This window comes from Engraulis encrasicolus, chromosome 13 (assembly GCF_034702125.1).
Source record: "Engraulis encrasicolus isolate BLACKSEA-1 chromosome 13, IST_EnEncr_1.0, whole genome shotgun sequence".
In the NCBI taxonomy this organism is placed as follows: Eukaryota; Metazoa; Chordata; class Actinopteri; order Clupeiformes; family Engraulidae; genus Engraulis; species Engraulis encrasicolus.
In genome coordinates this window covers 44134150-44151553 of record NC_085869.1, presented here as the reverse complement: position 1 = coordinate 44151553, position 17404 = coordinate 44134150, and the positions used below count along the sequence as shown (strand labels likewise).

Here is a 17404-nt window from a genome sequence, read left to right as displayed (position 1 = left end):
TGTTTAGTGAATGTTCATTTACGAAATGTAGCCTATTGTTTATAGACTACAAAGAGGTCAGCAACTGACAGTGTTGCACTATTTCATCCTGTGAGAAAATATAACCTACCATGCACAGTAATGTTACCATGACATAAAAAGAGACACACCTCTAGCCTGCCACTTGTGACTTTTGTTCATATTGAGTGTTCTCCTCTCAAGTGGTTAGAAGAGATTAAAGGCTCGTATGCCATTCATAATGTGCTCTAAGACTGTATGTGAATTGTCATTGTGCAACTCGGTGCATGTTTTATGGGAGACTTTGCAAAGGCCTTTAGAACATGAAAATGCATGTTAAAGTGTTTATTGGGGCATTCTGTGGTTGAAATATAACCTAAGGACAAGGCTACACAATAGAGAAAAGAAGTTGGCAGACATGAGGTATGTTGGGGATGTGATCTAAACCTTTCCTCCTCAGGGTTGCCTCAACTCTACAACTCCCAAGTTCAACCCAGAGACCAATGGGAATGGGGTATTAATGTATTCCGCATGTTAAGTCCATCGCGGGTAGGACTGTGTGGATACCACTCCTGCAGCCCACTCAAATTTTCTCTGGAATAAAGTAAAAGTCAAAGATCAAGTTCGCTGCTGTCCAGAAGCCTAAACGCTGTCCAATACCTCGAGGGGTTAAACTTCATGTTTCTTTGCGTAAAAACATACGTACACTATAGGACTCATTTAATGTAAGTGGTTGATGTTGCTCACTTTCGCTGAGGGGGATTTCGTTTACTGGCCGTATACTGGCAACCCCTGCATGTCATCAGGGGCTGGTCCCGCTCCGCGTTGGTCGGGAAACACGGAGGCTGAGTTTTTTCCCCTGACATGTTTAGGAGAGCTGCCAGTGATAGAGAGACAGCGCAACGGGGAAGGGAGAAGCTACCACCGGACTGCTGACTCTCCGCACTGCTCCGGACAGGACAGGACTCCCATTTCATTGCCGCGTCTGCTTCGGATTTTAGGAACTAACGCAACTTATTTTGTTTATATGCGACTGGTGCCGTTGTCACTTTGTGTGGAGTTTTCGATTAAGATAGGAAGTTTAACGTGTTGAAGGACGACTCCACGTATTTATGCGTGTGTTCCAGCTGACTCGGGGAAAGGGACGGAGTGCACGTTTCAGGCTGGTTTGTGCGAGTTTCCCCGCTTTCTTTCTGTTCTTGTAGCCTATCTGGGAAGCTTTTCCAATGTCCCTTCACAGATATTTAACAAATGCCACGTAAATTGCATGAAATGGGGATGTTCTTCACTTGAAAACTTTATCTCTGGATATATTGGAATGAACACCTGAGGTATGTTGCCAAACGCCATATGATTAGACATTGGATATAAGCTTGCCCTTAAAATATCTCTGGATTGCATAGTGATTGCACAGTTATAATTTTGTAATTGAGTGTCTTTGAGGGCTAAAATGAAGGCAGACTCTGGGGACATGGACATGCTGTAAAGCACACATCCTTTTTGGACCACTTCGCTGCCTTTCGGACTGCAACTTTTTTCCTCAAAGGCACCCTACAAAGGACGCACAAGCCTATGCCATTACGGTTGCGTTTTCTTTTGCTACCGGAGTAAAGTTGACCGACAAAAAGCACCAATAATGAGACGAGTGCTGATTTTGGAAGCTTTCGCTCTTGTTCTCCTGCTCACATGGCTTGGCAGCGCATCCGAGACGAGCTCACCCAACCGTCCGGCGAACATCAAGCGGCTCGCTGCTTTGAGACGCGCCAGACTAAACAGAGCGCGGCTGCATCCCGGAGCGATGACGCGCAGCGCCACTGGCGCTGTGCCTCACTCCGCCGACCCCGCCGACGGACCCTCCGAGGCCAGAGCGCGCTATGAAGTCATGCAGAAGGACGAGAGCACCAGCGCACCCAACCAAGCAGCCGCCCCGCGGAGGGTCATGGCGCGCCGGAGACCCCTGCAAGGCGGCAACCCCTCAGCCGGCCACGCCGCGCCACACGCTGAGACCCCTGTAGTGGGGCACACCATGGTTCAGGATGAGGGCACCCCTGGATCACGGGCCAGAATCTCCCGCATGCCCAGCAGCGCCGGCTCCCCCAACCTCCTTGCCACCTTCGCGGGCAAGAACCGTCTGCTGGTGATCTCTGCTCCGCACGACTCGGACGGCTACTACCGCCTGATGATGAGTCTGCTGAAGGACGACGTTTATTGCGAGCTGGCGGAGCGCCATGTGCACCAGATCGTCATGTTCCACCAGGAAGGGGAGCAGGGCGGCAAAGTGCGGCGCATCACCAACGAGGGCAAGGTCATGGAGGAGCCCCTGGATGTCACTCTTATCCCGCGCCTCATGAGCTTCCTCAAGCTGGAGAAGGTGTGTGATATCCTGATGCTGATGTTGTTTAACCAGTCCAGGTGGGGGGCTTGCCTTCCCTGAAGCTGGGTGGTCATCAGTTCTGCTGCCTATGAGGTTTCCTCCTAGTTGATGAAGGGCATGTCCTTGCCTAAGATTCTGCCAATTCTTTGTTTCTGTCAGTGTCTTAATTTTGTTCTCTGATCTAGATATAATACCTGGCATGTTTAATCACCAACCTCATGTCTTTTATAAATATGTGAAAGCCCACTGAGCTTCATGTTTGTAAGATTTGTGCTATACATATACAACTGTCATTATTAAACGCATTAGCCCTTGCACAGATCATATGCCATAACCTTATTGTCACCAAAATTGATTTATGACAGTTTTAATCTGTTTGTCTCTCTGTAATGTCATAGCAATGTTGTTATGATGTATGTACTTAGTTGAGCTTTTTCCGCAATGAGTGAACGTGCCCTCTAGCAGGCCCATCTGCACAAAGAGGCTACACCCAATGTTAATCCATTATAACAAGAGAATAGCCAACAAGAAAATAGAGAGAAAACAGAGAGAATAGCCAATGCTGCAGCAAGTTTTAAAGGTTGTGTTGCAGATGTCACTGCTGGTTTTAACGGGTTAATATTATTGTAATTATTCAGGGCAAGTTTGGCATGGTGCTGCTGAAGAAGACGCTGCAGGTGGAGGAGCGCTACCCGTACCCCGTCAGGTTGGAGGCCATGTACGAGGTGATCGACCAGGCGCCCATGAGGAAGATGGAGAAGATCCGCCAGAAGGGCTTCGTGCAGAAGTGCAAAGGGGCCGGCGTGGAGGGCCAGGTGGAGGAGGGGGCGGGCGGTGGTGGCAGCTTCGTGGTGGACCAGGCTCCACCGCCTCAGCCACCCGTAGAGAGGAAACCGGAGAGGAAGCCGGAGGTGGTGCCACGTAAGCCTTTCAGGAGGCCCACGCAGACCAGCACGACATCCACTCGGGCCCCTACAACCACCACCACCACCAGACCCCCCACCACCACAACCAAAGCCACCACAACAACCACCACAACAACCCGAGCCCCAACCACCACCACTAAGGCCACCACCACAACCACCAAGGCCACCACCACCACAACACGTGCTACAACCACCACCACACACGCCACCACCACCAGGGCTACCGCGAGGACCACGGCAGACCCGTACCACTACAACAACAACCGCAGAGGCGGCGGCCGGCACCACACCAAGACCACCACCTCCCAGCCCACCACGCCTTACGAGTACTACACCAAGGCTTACACCAGCAAGTACGGCGACAATCGCACAGACAGGAAGGACTATGGCCGCAAGCACAACGCCGGCGTGACGCCGACGCAGCACAAGCCCACCAAGCCAACCAAGAGGAAGAACGGAGGAGGAGGAGGGGGAGGAGGTGGCGGGAAGGTGATCGTCAACGGTTACGAGGACAAGTACGACGTGGGCAGGCCCACCGAGACGGACCTGGAGGAGCAGGAAGTGGAGGTGGTGCCCACCAAGAGGAGCCGCGTCAAGCAGGATAAGAACGACAAGCGCAAGAAGAAGGTCGACAAGCTGGCCAAGAAGGACAAGTCAGAGAGGCGCTCCAAGGGACACAAGAAGAACGGGAAGAAGAATGGGAAAGACGAGTACCAGAAGCCCACCAAGCGGCCCAAGGGGATGCTCGAGACCTTCCTGGACTACTTCGAGAACAGAAGACGACTCATTGTAAGTCCAGAGGGAAAATAAGAAATGACACGGCACAGCATTGCAAAGTACCAATGTACACAAACAAAGGAATACAAAGCATGACATCATGTTCTGTTCCGTTTGGCTTTCTCAATGTGTGTTGGTGGTTTTTTTTTTGTTTGGTTGGGGTATTTTTTATCCACAACCAAAATGATAGTGATTAGAATTGGCATAGAATGCATTTTGGGTCAGCCAAACCCCTGTTTACGCCACTGTAGCTATTCTGAAGGTCACAATGGAGCCAGCCTCCATTCAGAAAACCCATCTGGAAGTGAGCTGAGACATGGTCTGCTTTGCATGGTCTTCTCAGTGTGTGCGTGAGTGTGTGTGTGTAATGTATGTGTGTGTGTGTGTGTGTGTGTGTGTGTGTGTGTGTGCATCCGTGCGTGCATGCTTTAAACCCACTGCCAACCTAGATAGTGATTTATCTGACACATAAGTGGTGCTCTGGTTCAGCCAAAGCCATATTTACCCCATTCTAGGCACTGCATAGGCACCCCATTGCACCACCGTTTTGAATGGAGCTTCATCATCCATTCAAAAAGTCCCATCTTGAAGTGAGGTGTGTGATGAAACAAACTCAAGCCTTCTTGGCTCTCCCTCTATCTTCTTGGCAGGCGTTGACTGTAATCATGTGCTGGAATGGAATGAGTGCATCCCATACATTTTGCAGTATGATTATCATTACAGCTCAGACCACATGTGCAACACAAGTGGACTGTAAGCCGAGCGAGCTGTAGTTTCACGTAGATCTTAAAAGTCTGCTGATGATTTCTGAGCATGATAAAGCCGTCAAGTAAATCCTACCAGCTGCGGCATTAAAAGTTAGACGGTTCTGTCAAAAGTCTTCTCAGTTTCTGTTGCTAGGGGGAAAGTGGAATTCAGAATTTTCAAAGGTTCCTGTGAGACCTTCAAATTTGGACATGTGACAGAGGGAAATTTTTTCCCTCAGACAAAGAACTCTTTGGCAGAGTGGTCTAGTTTAGGGGTTTACGTTGATTTGGTTGGGCTGAGTGAAGAAAGACTATGAAACTGCCAGCACTGCCCACAAACAGTCACACTAAAGCCCCTGTGGAAAGGGAGCCGTGTAGGATATTTTGAGACTCTTCTCAGGACAGGCTGCAGAAATATTTGTGTTCTCCCCGAAATTTTCCTGCTGAGTGGACATTTGTGCTAAATTTGTCCCAGGCAGCTTTCCTTTGAAGCAGAACACAGGCATTACACAGGCACGCTTGTTGGACATGGCCATAGCCTCACTCCTACAGACACTCGCCTCGCACGCAGAACATTCACCTTTTAAACTATTTAATGAAGACACACTCTGATGTTTTGTCGTTGCTTCATGAATCGATAGGACTTTATGGATTTTCATATGGTGTGTTATCTATGCTGTACAGTATGTAAACAAGACTGGACTGAGATTTATAAAAGGCCCGTGAAAAGGCCTATTGAAAAAAAAGCGAACAGCATCTGCTCTGAATGCCAGATTATCAATCCAGGCCTGTATGTTAGTATGTAATACCTAGTGAATATGTAATATGTAAGAGTGCAATAAGTCGTCAATATACTATACCATAAAGAGAAAGACAACGATTGTGGACTTGTGTAGTGAGGTTTAGTCCCACTCTTATGGATCCATTTAAAAATGTCCCTTCTAAAAGTTCCCCCACATGGTTCTCCATTGTGGCCACGTTTGTTGGCAGGGCCAATAATTACCATGTTCCGTAAGCTCTCGGTTTGGAGGAACAGGTCATCTGACTGAATTCTGACTCCAGCCTGAATGATGACCAAAATAGATTTTATCCAGTGTTGCTGTATGAAATTAATCTTAGCCTATATCTCCTTTGTAGGGATCCCATGTTCCCCATTCCCAAATGTTCCTCAAGTTCCCACGTCCCCCTCCTGTTCCTCTTTTTTTTTGAAAAAAGGTTTGCACACTCCTTTGGATTTTTTTCTTCTTTAAGTTATTTTTTCTTCTTTTTGAATCTGAGGAAGACCAAGAGGTCGAACCGTCATTGCCATGGAATGAATGAATAAAAAGAAGAAAAAATAACTTAAAGAAGAAAAAATCCAAAGGAGTGTGCAAACCTTTTTTCAAAAAATACGTAATCTTTTTGTTCAGCACCTGGGATTGTGCACAAGTAACTCTCTACAACCCCTCCTGTTCCTCTCTCATGGCCCAAATTTACACATTTGACTGTACCATTTGGGCCAGCAGCACCCTCACAATTTCATAAATACGAGTGAAGCTTGGCCCCCAGCTATAAATTCCCCTCTCATGGTTCTCATAGTCCCCCCGCCCCCCACCCTATCCCCTCCCTGTTCAGCCTGTAGACGACCAAAGACTAAAACTATCTTGTGGTGGTTTATCATATCTCCTATATCTCCCTCATATGGTTGCCATCTTCTCCACATTCCCACGTTCCCCCACATGTAATAATCCCCTCATGGTTCTTACCCTCACCTCTCTCCCTCCAGCAGAAGTGGCAGAAGCAAACGTAACAAAGTTTCCTTCCAACACAGGTAACTTATCTGAGTAACCAGTAGACCTGTGTACTGTACGTGTCTTACAATCAGCTGACTCTGCACTGGTTGGTTGGTTGGCTGGTCAAGTTTGTGGTGGAATCTTATTAGGTTTTTAGTGTTTTTCCAGTAACAACATCTCATTAGGTATAATGGAGTAAATGGCGTAACAGCTATGTAATATCTTACACCATGAATTCACTTTTACGTTGACTTGTGACCCCTCTGCTCCTCAGGTGATCACGGCTCCGACGGAGGGAAACAAGATGTACGTGCAGCAGAGGGACGAGTATCTGGAGCACGTGTGTGAGATGGCCATCCGCAAGGTGTCAATCATCACCATCTTTGGCACCCTGTCCAATAGCAGCATGAAGATTGACCACTACCAGCTGGGTAAGGAACCGCCCCCCAAAACCGAGCATGTGTCAACCCCTGGTGTCTCCAATTCAGTTTGCCTGCTTTCCACAAGCATGGAATCTGGGGATCTGTAGGGGTTTTGGTTTCAATTTCAGATGTAGGGCGGGGGATGGAAAAAAAGGAAGAAAAGACGGGGGAAGAACGTCCATTTTGCCCAGTTCCTGTTTTGAGTTAAGTGTGCCAGTTAAAATAGGCAGACGGCGACGTGGTGATTTATGTACGTGAACTCCTCACCTCTGCGCCCCCAGTGCACCGTCTCTCATAACTTGCCCCTTAACTCTTTTTCCCACATTCTCTCCCTCTCTCTCTCTCTCTCTCTCTCTCTCTCTCTCTCTCTCTCTCTCTCTCTCTCTCTCTCTCTCTCACTCTATTTCCCCTGTCCATTCTCTTTACCTAACTCTTTCTCTCTCTCTTTTCGTCCCCCCTCTCCCTACTCTTTCTCTCCCCATCATCTCTCCCTCCTTTTATTTCCGCTGTCTGTTTCTCCTTATCTCACCTTGATCTCATCTCTCGTCTCTTTTTTCCCCCCACTTCACCTCCTCTTGCTTCCCCCCTCACTGTAGACCTGCACCCCCAGTGCTCTGTCTCTCATAATGTGCCCCCTCTCTTTCCTTTATTCCATGGGTGGGGAACCTATGGTCCGCGGGCCGTTTATGGACCGTGAAGCCATCTTACCCGGCCCCCGATAGAATTTTAATGTTATGCAGTTTCACATTTGCAAAGCAATCTTAGAAATTATATTTGCAATATAATTAAGATATATTTTCAGGAGACCAAGTGAAGGTGGGGTCTGTTGTAAAGGTGGCCACCTTCAATATAGGGTCTAAAGTGCAGGGGGGAACCTGGTTTGTGGTGATAGTGCAGCCCTTTGAGATGGCCCCTTGAATGAAAAAGATTCCCCACCCCTGCTTCATCTCTCTCTCTCTCCCTCTCTCTCCCCCATCCTCTCTCTCCCATACTTCATTTCCGTTGCCCCCCATATCTCATCTCTGTCTTTTATCAACCCCCACCACCCCCTCTTTGTATACTGTACCTGCCCAAAGCTCAACCTCCACCACCCCTACCCCCTTCATCCTTATTTGAGTAACAGTGAGGTAACAGGATCTGTGTGGGGCTTAAAAAGACCAGCATCATGTCCAGGGACCAGTCAACCTTTCCCGCTCTGCGATCTGTGACCGTATGTGTCTCCACTCCAGACCATATACAGCAAGCTCCGCTGTGCAGCGAGGGGGGAGACAAAAACGTTTCCAACATTTACAAAACACACCCGCTGGCTGGTGAGACACCCAGCTCGACTTTCTCTCACTCACTGGCGTGTCCTTTGTTTTGATGTTGGGGGAGTAGGTGGGTGGGTGGTGGTTAGAGATGGTAGTGTGGGCGAGTGAGAGTCCGGCTGTTGGGAGGGAGAGAGTGGTCATTTCCATCTTTTCCGCTCTCTCTCTCTTTTCCTCTAGCTCTCTCTCTCTCTCTCTCTCTCTCTCTCTCTCTCTCTCTCTCTCTCTCTTTTTTCCTCTGCTCTTCCGTGTGACAGATCAAGGGCATTTTGTCGCGACAGCCCCGCATAACAACAGAGACCATTGCTTTCATCTTGACAGCTGGCATCAGCCCATGACGGAAAGAGAGAAATAGACAGAGAGAGAGAGAGAGAGAGAGAGAGAGAGAGAGAGAGAGAGAGAGAGAGAGAGAGAGAGAGAGAGAGAGAGAGCAGAACAGCGCTTTTCCAGACATGACCTCAGAAGACTCAGAAAGGGGAATGAGAGGGAGAGGGAGAGGGAGAGGGGTGGTGAGGACAGGAGAAGGGGTATGAGCCAGGCAGCAGGAGAGGCTGGAATTTAGCTTTGGGGACATTACGTGATGGAATGCATAGGACAGGACAGGGGGAAGGCCCAAGGTCACATAGTGCAGCTCCTGTCAGGTGAAGTTGAATCCTCATTCTTCTGCATAAAGTAGGGGATTTCATCAAAGTTTGTTTTCTTATGGAGCAACAAATTAAAGAAACGATACAGAGCAACATATACAGTTAAACATCGTACAGAACAACATATCAGCAGCGCAGCATGCATCAACACAGCGCAGTATGCATCTAACCTTTCATAAAGCGGATGCAGGTCTTACCGGTACTTATTATATGGTTGTGACGTCATCGGTCGAATGCTCCATTCATTTCAACGGGGCTCCCCAACGTTCGCACGTCTGTTATTTTTCGATAACGGACGGGTTGGTCTATAACAGACCGCTGTCAATGGCAACAAGACTTTTCACTGCTAAAGCGACTTTTCAACAAGACTCTAATCAGCTGCTGTGATAGACAACACCTGTTGTCCTGGCTACCTAGCTGTTGCCTAGCGGTGTTCCACAACGGCACTGTTTTGTTTTGCGCAGCAACAATCTTAGCCTAACATTAAATAGGCCTAAAGAAATGTCCCCGCCATGTGTGAATCATTTAAGTATATCCATATAATAAGCGGGTTAACTTTCGGCGAGTCGGTCGCTTTGTGGAATAGCAGCACTTCAGAGAGAACAAGACCCCTCCGCTCCGCGTCGGGGTCTAAAGATTCTCTCTGTCGTGCTGCTATTCCACGGTAGCGACCTTCTCGCCGAACGTTAACCCTTACATGTAACACCTAAGGCCTTGGTGGTGGTTGAAAGTTTATTTATTTAACAAAGGGACAGCATGCAAAGACAAATGCAAAAAATATACAAGATTATAGCCATAAGGCTACATTCCATCTTTGTAACCATAGCTTGGCAACAGTGGTGTGAGTAGATGTCATGTATGTAGGCATATACTGTATGGGTAGGCATTTGGATAAGGGAAAATAGTTAAAATGCAGTAGAGTATAGTCACTCCTTTGATCTGAGGGGGAATCTAAGGTGAAAAGTAGCTTCCACATAATGCACTACACATACTGTACACACAACAGATGTGAAGACAGACAGGTGTTTCTGGCCAAAATTCTGTCGGCCCCCTAAAGCTTCATGCTAATGCCTTTTACATAACGATGACAAATCAATTTTATATTGTTCATCCCTTATATAACACATGCTTGGATTAAATGTATTTCCGTTTTTAAAAAAAACACATTCTGCACAAAATGTCTGTTTCTCGTTGATTCATAATTGTGATTTAAATTTTGATTCATTATGATTTGATTCAATTTTTCCATAATCATGAAGCCCTTACGTTGACCAGTACAGGTATGGGAAAGCCCAAGAATGTAGCCAAGGGAAACGTTGGCCCATTGAGTGCCAACACAAAGAAGGAGACCAAAAGCTTAGGAAGTTCAGGATGACTGCGGAAGTGGGAACTGCTCCGGAGCTGAGAGGCAGCAGCTAGTGTCTTTGAAGCTTTGTACACTCAGTATTCCAGTATCTCAGTGTTCCAACATCAGCGTTCCCAGACTTCGAAAAAGCTTTCAAGCTGGCTTCCACCAGGCCAGAACTGGTAATCAGCGAAACGGGGCATTTCCCGGTGAGCCCACAGTCCTCAGGGGCTAGTGCTGTTTTTTTTATATTTTCTTAGAGACTGGACCTTCAATTTAGAGAGGGCTGTACAAAAAGGCCCAGGCCTGTTTTTTGCACCCAGTCCAGCCTTGGCTTCCTCCACTGTTGTTAAATGACCCCAGTCAGTCAGTCCCTGGTTGGCTTGCCAGTCAGTCACCGAGGAGGAAAAAGATCAGATGTTTTATTTTAAGCAGTAGGTACACCAGTAATTGCAGAGCTTTAAATGGGAACTTCCATATTAAAAAAGGAAAACCATCGGGGCAGTTCTGGGGCCAGCGATTTCAAAGGGGGACGAAAGGAGCCTTTTTGATCTTTGTAGGGTTTCCCTGTGATTCAGCAGTGGTCCTAATGTTTTACTGTGGTGCAGATTTCAGGGCTTTGAGGCCTGATGTTATGCCAGGTTCTGTGTGTGTGTGTGTGTGTGTGTGTGTGTGTGTGTGTGTGTGTGTGTGTGTGTGTGTGTGTGTGTGTGTGTGTGTGTGTGTGTGTGTGTGTGTGTGTGTGTGTGTGTGTGTGTGTGTGTTTGTGTGAGTGTGTGCGTGCGTGCGTGCGTGCGTGCGTGCGTGCGTGCGCACATGTATGTGTGTGTGTGCGTGTGTGCATGTGCGTGTGTGCATGTGTGTGTGTGTGTGTGTGTGTGTGTGTGTGTGTGTGTGTGTGTGTGTGTGTGTGTGTGTGTGTGTGTGTGTGTGTGTGTGTGTGTGTGTGTGTGAAAGAGAGAGAGCAAGAGAGAGAGAGCCATGCAAAGAAAGAGTGTTTGTATGTCTGTGAGAGGGGGAAAACTAGTGCGGACACTATGACTGATTTGTCCAGTTCACAGAGACCTTGTTTGTGTGAGTGTGAGAGAGGGACATAGAGAAAGATAGCTAGAGGGGGAGATATGCACACAGAGAGAGAGAGAGAGAGAGAGAGAGAGAGAGAGAGAGAGAGAGAGAGAGAGAGAGAGAGCTATACAGCTAGCAAGAAAGAGACGGGGAAGAGGGAGAAAGAGATGCAGTACGTAGAAGGAGAGAGTGTTTCGGGAAACGCGGGGTCTCAGACGCGATGACCAACTGACAGGAAGTGTCTGTGTGATGATGTCACTCAGTAGCAGCAGCAAAAGCAGACAGAGGTCACACAGACCCCTCACACACCATCACAGAGTGAGAGAGAGAGAGAGAGAGAGAGAGAGAGAGAGAGAGAGAGAGAGAGAGAGAGAGAGAGAGAGAGAGAGAGAGAGAGAGAGAGAGAGAGAGAGAGAGAGAGAGAGAGAGAGAGAGTGGGGGGTGGGGGGAGTTGGGAGAGAGAGAGAGGTCAAGCAGACTTCACCCCTCACACGCACTTAGTTGCATGCACTGGTCTGTCCAGCTGTCCACTTTACTGTCACAACCCTCTTAAGACTTTTTATTGCTTGAACTCACATACTAATGGTTATATTCACATTTATTCACACACATAAATGTTCCCACACACAAAAATACACACCTACACACACAAACACAAACCAGTTGTCCGCAAGTGAGAGGGCTATGTCATCACCACTACACCACTGGAAAAACGTGCAAGTGAGTCAGTCGTGCCAGCACACATGACATCACTCTCTCCTGCGTACACACACACACGCACGCGCGCGCGCACGCGCACACACACACACACACACACACACACACACACACACACACACACACACACACACACACACACACACACACACAGAGTCTCCGTGCAGACCATGAGATCTGAGATCTGGCCCTCTCAAGTGTGTGTGTGTGTGTGTGTGTGTGTGTGTGTGTGTGTGTGTGTGTGTGTGTGTGTGTGTGTGTGTGTGTGTGTGTGTGTGTGTGTGTGTGTGTGTGTGTGTGTGCGCGCGTCTGCGTGTGTTTGTGTCTGCCTGTGTGTATGTGGCTATTTTTATATGTGTATGTGTGTATAATTTATTATTTAACAAAGCACATTTGGTTGCAAAAGTGGCTTAGGCATGATTCAATGAAGTCACAATGACCCGGAAAAAAATCAGACTTGAGACACACAGACAGACACAGACAGACAGACATACAGACAGACAGACAGACAGACAGACACACACACACACACACACACACACAGGGACGCATGCACACACACACACACACATGCACACACACACACAGGGGATCTTTCTTTTCTGGGGCAGGGCATAACACTGGAAAGATAACAGGTTTTCTGGGATTTTCCGTTGAGGCCTCAGTTTGAACTAACTCTTTGGAGGATCCCACGAAATGCCAAGCCCAGCACTCTGTAGTAGCTACCAGGATTCCTCACCTGAGCTCCGCTTCCACTTACTGAACATGGGAAAATCCTTTAAGACACAGTGCAAATCATGTGCACGGTGTACAGTACATGAACCTTTCAAAAGGCGCACACGTGTTTCCTGTACTTTTCAGTATGTAATAATGTGCACATATTACATTTTTTTCTGTTCGCTAAAGCACATTTTTTTTGTAACTTTGACTGCTTTTGCGGGCGTCTTCATACAGATGCACAAACCCGTAAGCAAATTAGCGAAACTAATAGCACAGAAATGGCTTTGCGTTCAGTTTGAAATTCATGACGCACACTTTTGCATTTTTGCTGATTTGCTGATTTGGTGAGAGGTTGTTGAATTTGTGTGAGGAGTTCTTCACAAACAATGAGCTTTAGCGATAAGGCAAAAGATAAAACTGTAATGCTTATTATGCTGTAATGCCCTCTGGAATGTTGACATGTTTGCTCTTCTCCTCCGTCGACTATAACAGGGCCGTGGTGGGTCATATCATTATTATTATGCAGTGTTGACCTCTATGTTCATTATACGGCCCTCTATTCTGTATGTATCGTACGTGTTCCACTGTTGACATATTTGCTCTGCTCTGTAGGGAATGACAGGACCATAACGAGGCATATAAGCAATATGCTGTGTTGACCTCTATGTGCTGTGCTCCTCCATAGAGAATGACAGGGCTGTGGCTGGCATATGCTTATTATCCTCGATTCTGTATAGGGGTGTAAATCACAGCCTTCATGACAATACGATACCGTATCAATTTCTTAAATCAGGGATTCGATTTTTTTTCGATACTTAAGAATTCCCCACGATGCAATGCGATTCAGTTCGATTCGATTTTTTCCAATTACTTTTCCACTACTATTGTGTTATGGAGCTAGGGCATTGCACAGGGGCCAGCGATTCGATTCTTTTCGATTCTTAAGAATGCCCCACGATACGATGTGATTCGATTAAATCGCCGGCCGATATACCGATGAATCGATACATTTCGATTTTATTTACATCCCTAATTCTGTATGCACGTGTTGCACTGTTGAGGTGTTTGCTCTGCTCTGTAGGGAATGACAAGTCCATGACGGGGCCTATAGTATGCATTATTATGCGGTGTTGATCTCTATGTGCCGTCCTCTGTTCCTCCACAGAGAATGACCGGGCCATGACGGGTTTGCGTCAGGAGGATCTGGTGAACCAGGAGCTGATCTCGGAGCTCAGGAGGGAGTTCAGCATGACCTACAACGACTTCCACATGGTACTCACTGACTTCGACATGAGAGTCAAGGTAAGACATTACATTACATTTTTTACATTACATCTATGTGTAGCCAAAGGTAGAGTTCATGTCCAGCCAAATGATCTCTACTCATGCAAAACAATTAAAACATGTAGGATACTTATAACATACAAGAAGAGGAGATTGGTTGTCTGATCATCTGATGGACTGACACATTGCCTTTTCAGTTATGTCGGTCCTTTTTATGGCATAAAATAGTGTGCTGACACAGCGTGTAAAATACCTTTTACGATTGTCTAGCACCTGTGCTTAATTCCTTTTTTTGGAGGTTCAAACCTTCATCTGGAAAGGAGAAACGGTCAACCATGCAGTCCTAAAAAGACATTGGTGGATAAACAACATTTTTACGGTTAAAAAAAGTTCTGCAACTCACTGGCGGGTGGAGGAGTAGCAGCCTAGCGTGGGTGAAAACATATTTCTGAGAACTCCTCTGTTACTGCACATGTTGTGTAATAACAGACTCCGCTAACAGACTGGATGACTGCTGTGCTGCATGCATGCTCCAACCCACACACACACTTGGAACTGAGGTCAAGCTGTACGTACAGTTACAGTGTAAGAGTGCTGCAGTGCACAGTAAAAAATAAATAAAAAAATGCAGCATTAATTCATCATCAAGAGAGTTGATTTAACATGTTCTAGAGTGTATTTGGTCCCAGCGTACTCTGTAAGTGTTGATTTAACACTGCATATTCACTGTGTGTTGGAGTGAGGAGCAGGGAATGCGTTTTGGCCATAGCCCTCTGACCTAAACTAAACTGCCCACACTCACCATTTTTAAATGGCTGAGAGAAAGAAACATGTGTGTGTGTGTGTGTGTGTGTGTGTGTGTGTGTGTGTGTGTGTGTGTGTGTGTGTGTGTGTGTGTGTGTGTATGTGTGTGTGTGTGTGTGTGTGTGTGTGTGTGTGTGTGTGTGTGTGTGTGTGTGTGTGTGTGTGTGTGTGTGTGTGTGTGTGCGTGTGTGTGTGTGTGCGCGTGCGTGCGTGCATGTGTGCATGCATGCGTGTGTGTTGTTTCTTTGCATGTGTGTGATGTGAGATGAGTTTTAGTTACGTGAGCGGCTTTATAGAGTTTATAGAAAATTGAAAGGAACTGATTAGGGGATGAGGAGAAAAAATGAAATCTGGAGAGATAGCCAAAAGAGAATCAGAGAGTGGGAGTAGGGAATCAGTGAGAAAAAGAGTGTACAAAAAAACTGAGAAAAGAAATGGGCAAAGGGAAATATGCACAAAACTAGTGGTCAGTCAGTTGGAGAGTCCCCCAGTATCTGTGGCAGTGGCAGAGTCAGAGAGAGAGAGAGAGAGAGAGAGAGAGAGAGAGAGAGAGAGAGAGAGAGAGAGAGAGAGAGAGAGATGAAGAAACAGAGACATTTGTGAGGGCAAACAGCACAGATCTGGGGCCCCATTTCTCGAAAGCAGCATTGTTACAACCAAGTAAGTTGCTCAGTTAGTCAGCAACAATGCTTTCTATGCACCCCTGGTCAGTCACACACATCCAATTTCTCTTGCAATAGCAGTGGGCAAGGCAGTGGGAGATGCAGACAGTGAGTCGGGCCCTGTTGGCTCCTTATTGGTTTGGGTTGGGAGATGGCAATGCAGTGTGGTGTGGTGTGGTGTGGTGTGGTGTGTTATGGTATGATGTGAGCGGCAGGAGTAAGGCCAGGCCCTGTTTGCAGACAGATGGCGTAAACAAAGAGGCCAGTGTGCACCCAGTCAGCACTGCGTTCAGTGCAACTCAGTAAAGCACAGCACAGCAGAGCAGAGGATAAAAAGTAGAGCTAGATAGTCTATTAAAAGTAAGTCCAAGGATCTGTTCAGGGAAGGGAGGTACTCTTTCTTTCAATTCTATTGGTCATCATTACATTACATTACATTACATTACGTGTTCATTTAGCTGACGCTTTCATTTTATTCAAAGCGACGTACAGTTATCATTTGTCAGGGTATTGGTTACAGTCCCTGGAGCAATGTGGGGTTAGGTGCCTTGCTCAAGGGCACTTCAGCCATGGATGGAGATGTATTGTGCTCCTTTCTGCCTCTTCTACTCTTCTTAGTTTTGTTTTCTGTGCCTATCTGTCCCTCTTCCATTGCTGTCTAAATGTCTCCTCTTCTCCTGCAGTCTTTGGGATGCTGCCCGCTGCTTTTTAAATACCTGGCTTCTCCACGTCTCCATCTGTCTCCATCTGCCGTAGCCTACGTATCTGTTTCTGTTTTTCTGTTTTTCTGCTTCTGTCTCTCCACGCTACGCCCCGTGTCTCCATGCCTTCCTCTGTCAGCTGATTATGCGTCCAGAATCCAAAAACACTGCTCAGTGTGACCACAGCTTTCATGCATCTATCTATTTATCCCAGCTTTGCTCTCCTCACGGGTCAGCTTAGCACTGCATGACTTGGATGGGTCAGGCAGCCTGAATGTGGTCGGCGGTAGCTGTGGCCGGGCCCGGGACAAAGACATCTCAAAGACCCCAATAGATATAATGGACTGTGGCCACAATTCAGGGCCCCTTCTCTCCATGAGCCTGGGACAACTGACCCCTTTGACCCCCCTGTCAGCTTCCCTGAGCCTAAGGGGTCAGAGGAATGCAGCATGAGGAGCTAGGAGCTAGTCAGCATACAGTAGAGCAGTTACTTTGGGAGCCTTACGCAAGTGCTATGTTTGTTGAGGTTTGTGTGCCTGGGAGCACGAGAAAAAAAAAGATGTTTAGCATTCCCGTGACTAGCCTGCCCTTGGCCAAGCAGTAGCCAAGTCACACGCATACACGCACTATGCATTCATGCACATGTGCACACACACACACACACACGTCTGCACGCATATAAATACACACACGCAGGTGTGCTTGCACACAAACACACACACATGCATCATGCACATGCGCGCACGCATGCACTCACATACACTCACACACACACACACACAGGATATTAGGTCGCCTAGTTTATTTTTGAGAGACAGTATTCTGCAAAGACCATAAGAAAATATATTCATAATGTCAATTATGTCGTTTACCCACGGTCATAGAAGTGTTGTGGTTACTTTAACTTGCATATGAGTCAATCGCGGTTTTTTTGGGCTCAGATGTCAGGTGAACGAATATAATGGCAGTAAATTAATGAATAATTTATAATTATTGTATTGTTGCAATGAATATGTTTAACTTGACTTGACTTGACAATCCACAACAAAAAAATCCATACAACAGCAGTATTAGCTGTCGCTGCACCACCCTGACGTGTTTTACAACTAGAACATCATTGACCCCCATTGTTGCAGCAATT

At 47.0% G+C, this 17404-nt stretch overlaps 1 protein-coding gene across 1 annotated transcript in view; it reads left to right on the top strand.

Annotated features, from left to right (window-relative positions):
- Positions 1–610: 610 nt before the first annotated feature.
- The window catches only part of ccdc80 (coiled-coil domain containing 80), a 28212-nt gene continuing 11418 nt past the window's right edge, over positions 611–17404 (top strand). The window contains exons 1-4 of the mRNA XM_063213991.1: positions 611–2368; positions 3010–4086; positions 6867–7023; positions 13978–14114. Coding sequence (XP_063070061.1) covers positions 1634–2368; positions 3010–4086; positions 6867–7023; positions 13978–14114 — 2106 coding nt within the window. The 5' untranslated portion in view covers positions 611–1633. The remainder of the gene's footprint in view (positions 2369–3009; positions 4087–6866; positions 7024–13977; positions 14115–17404) is intronic.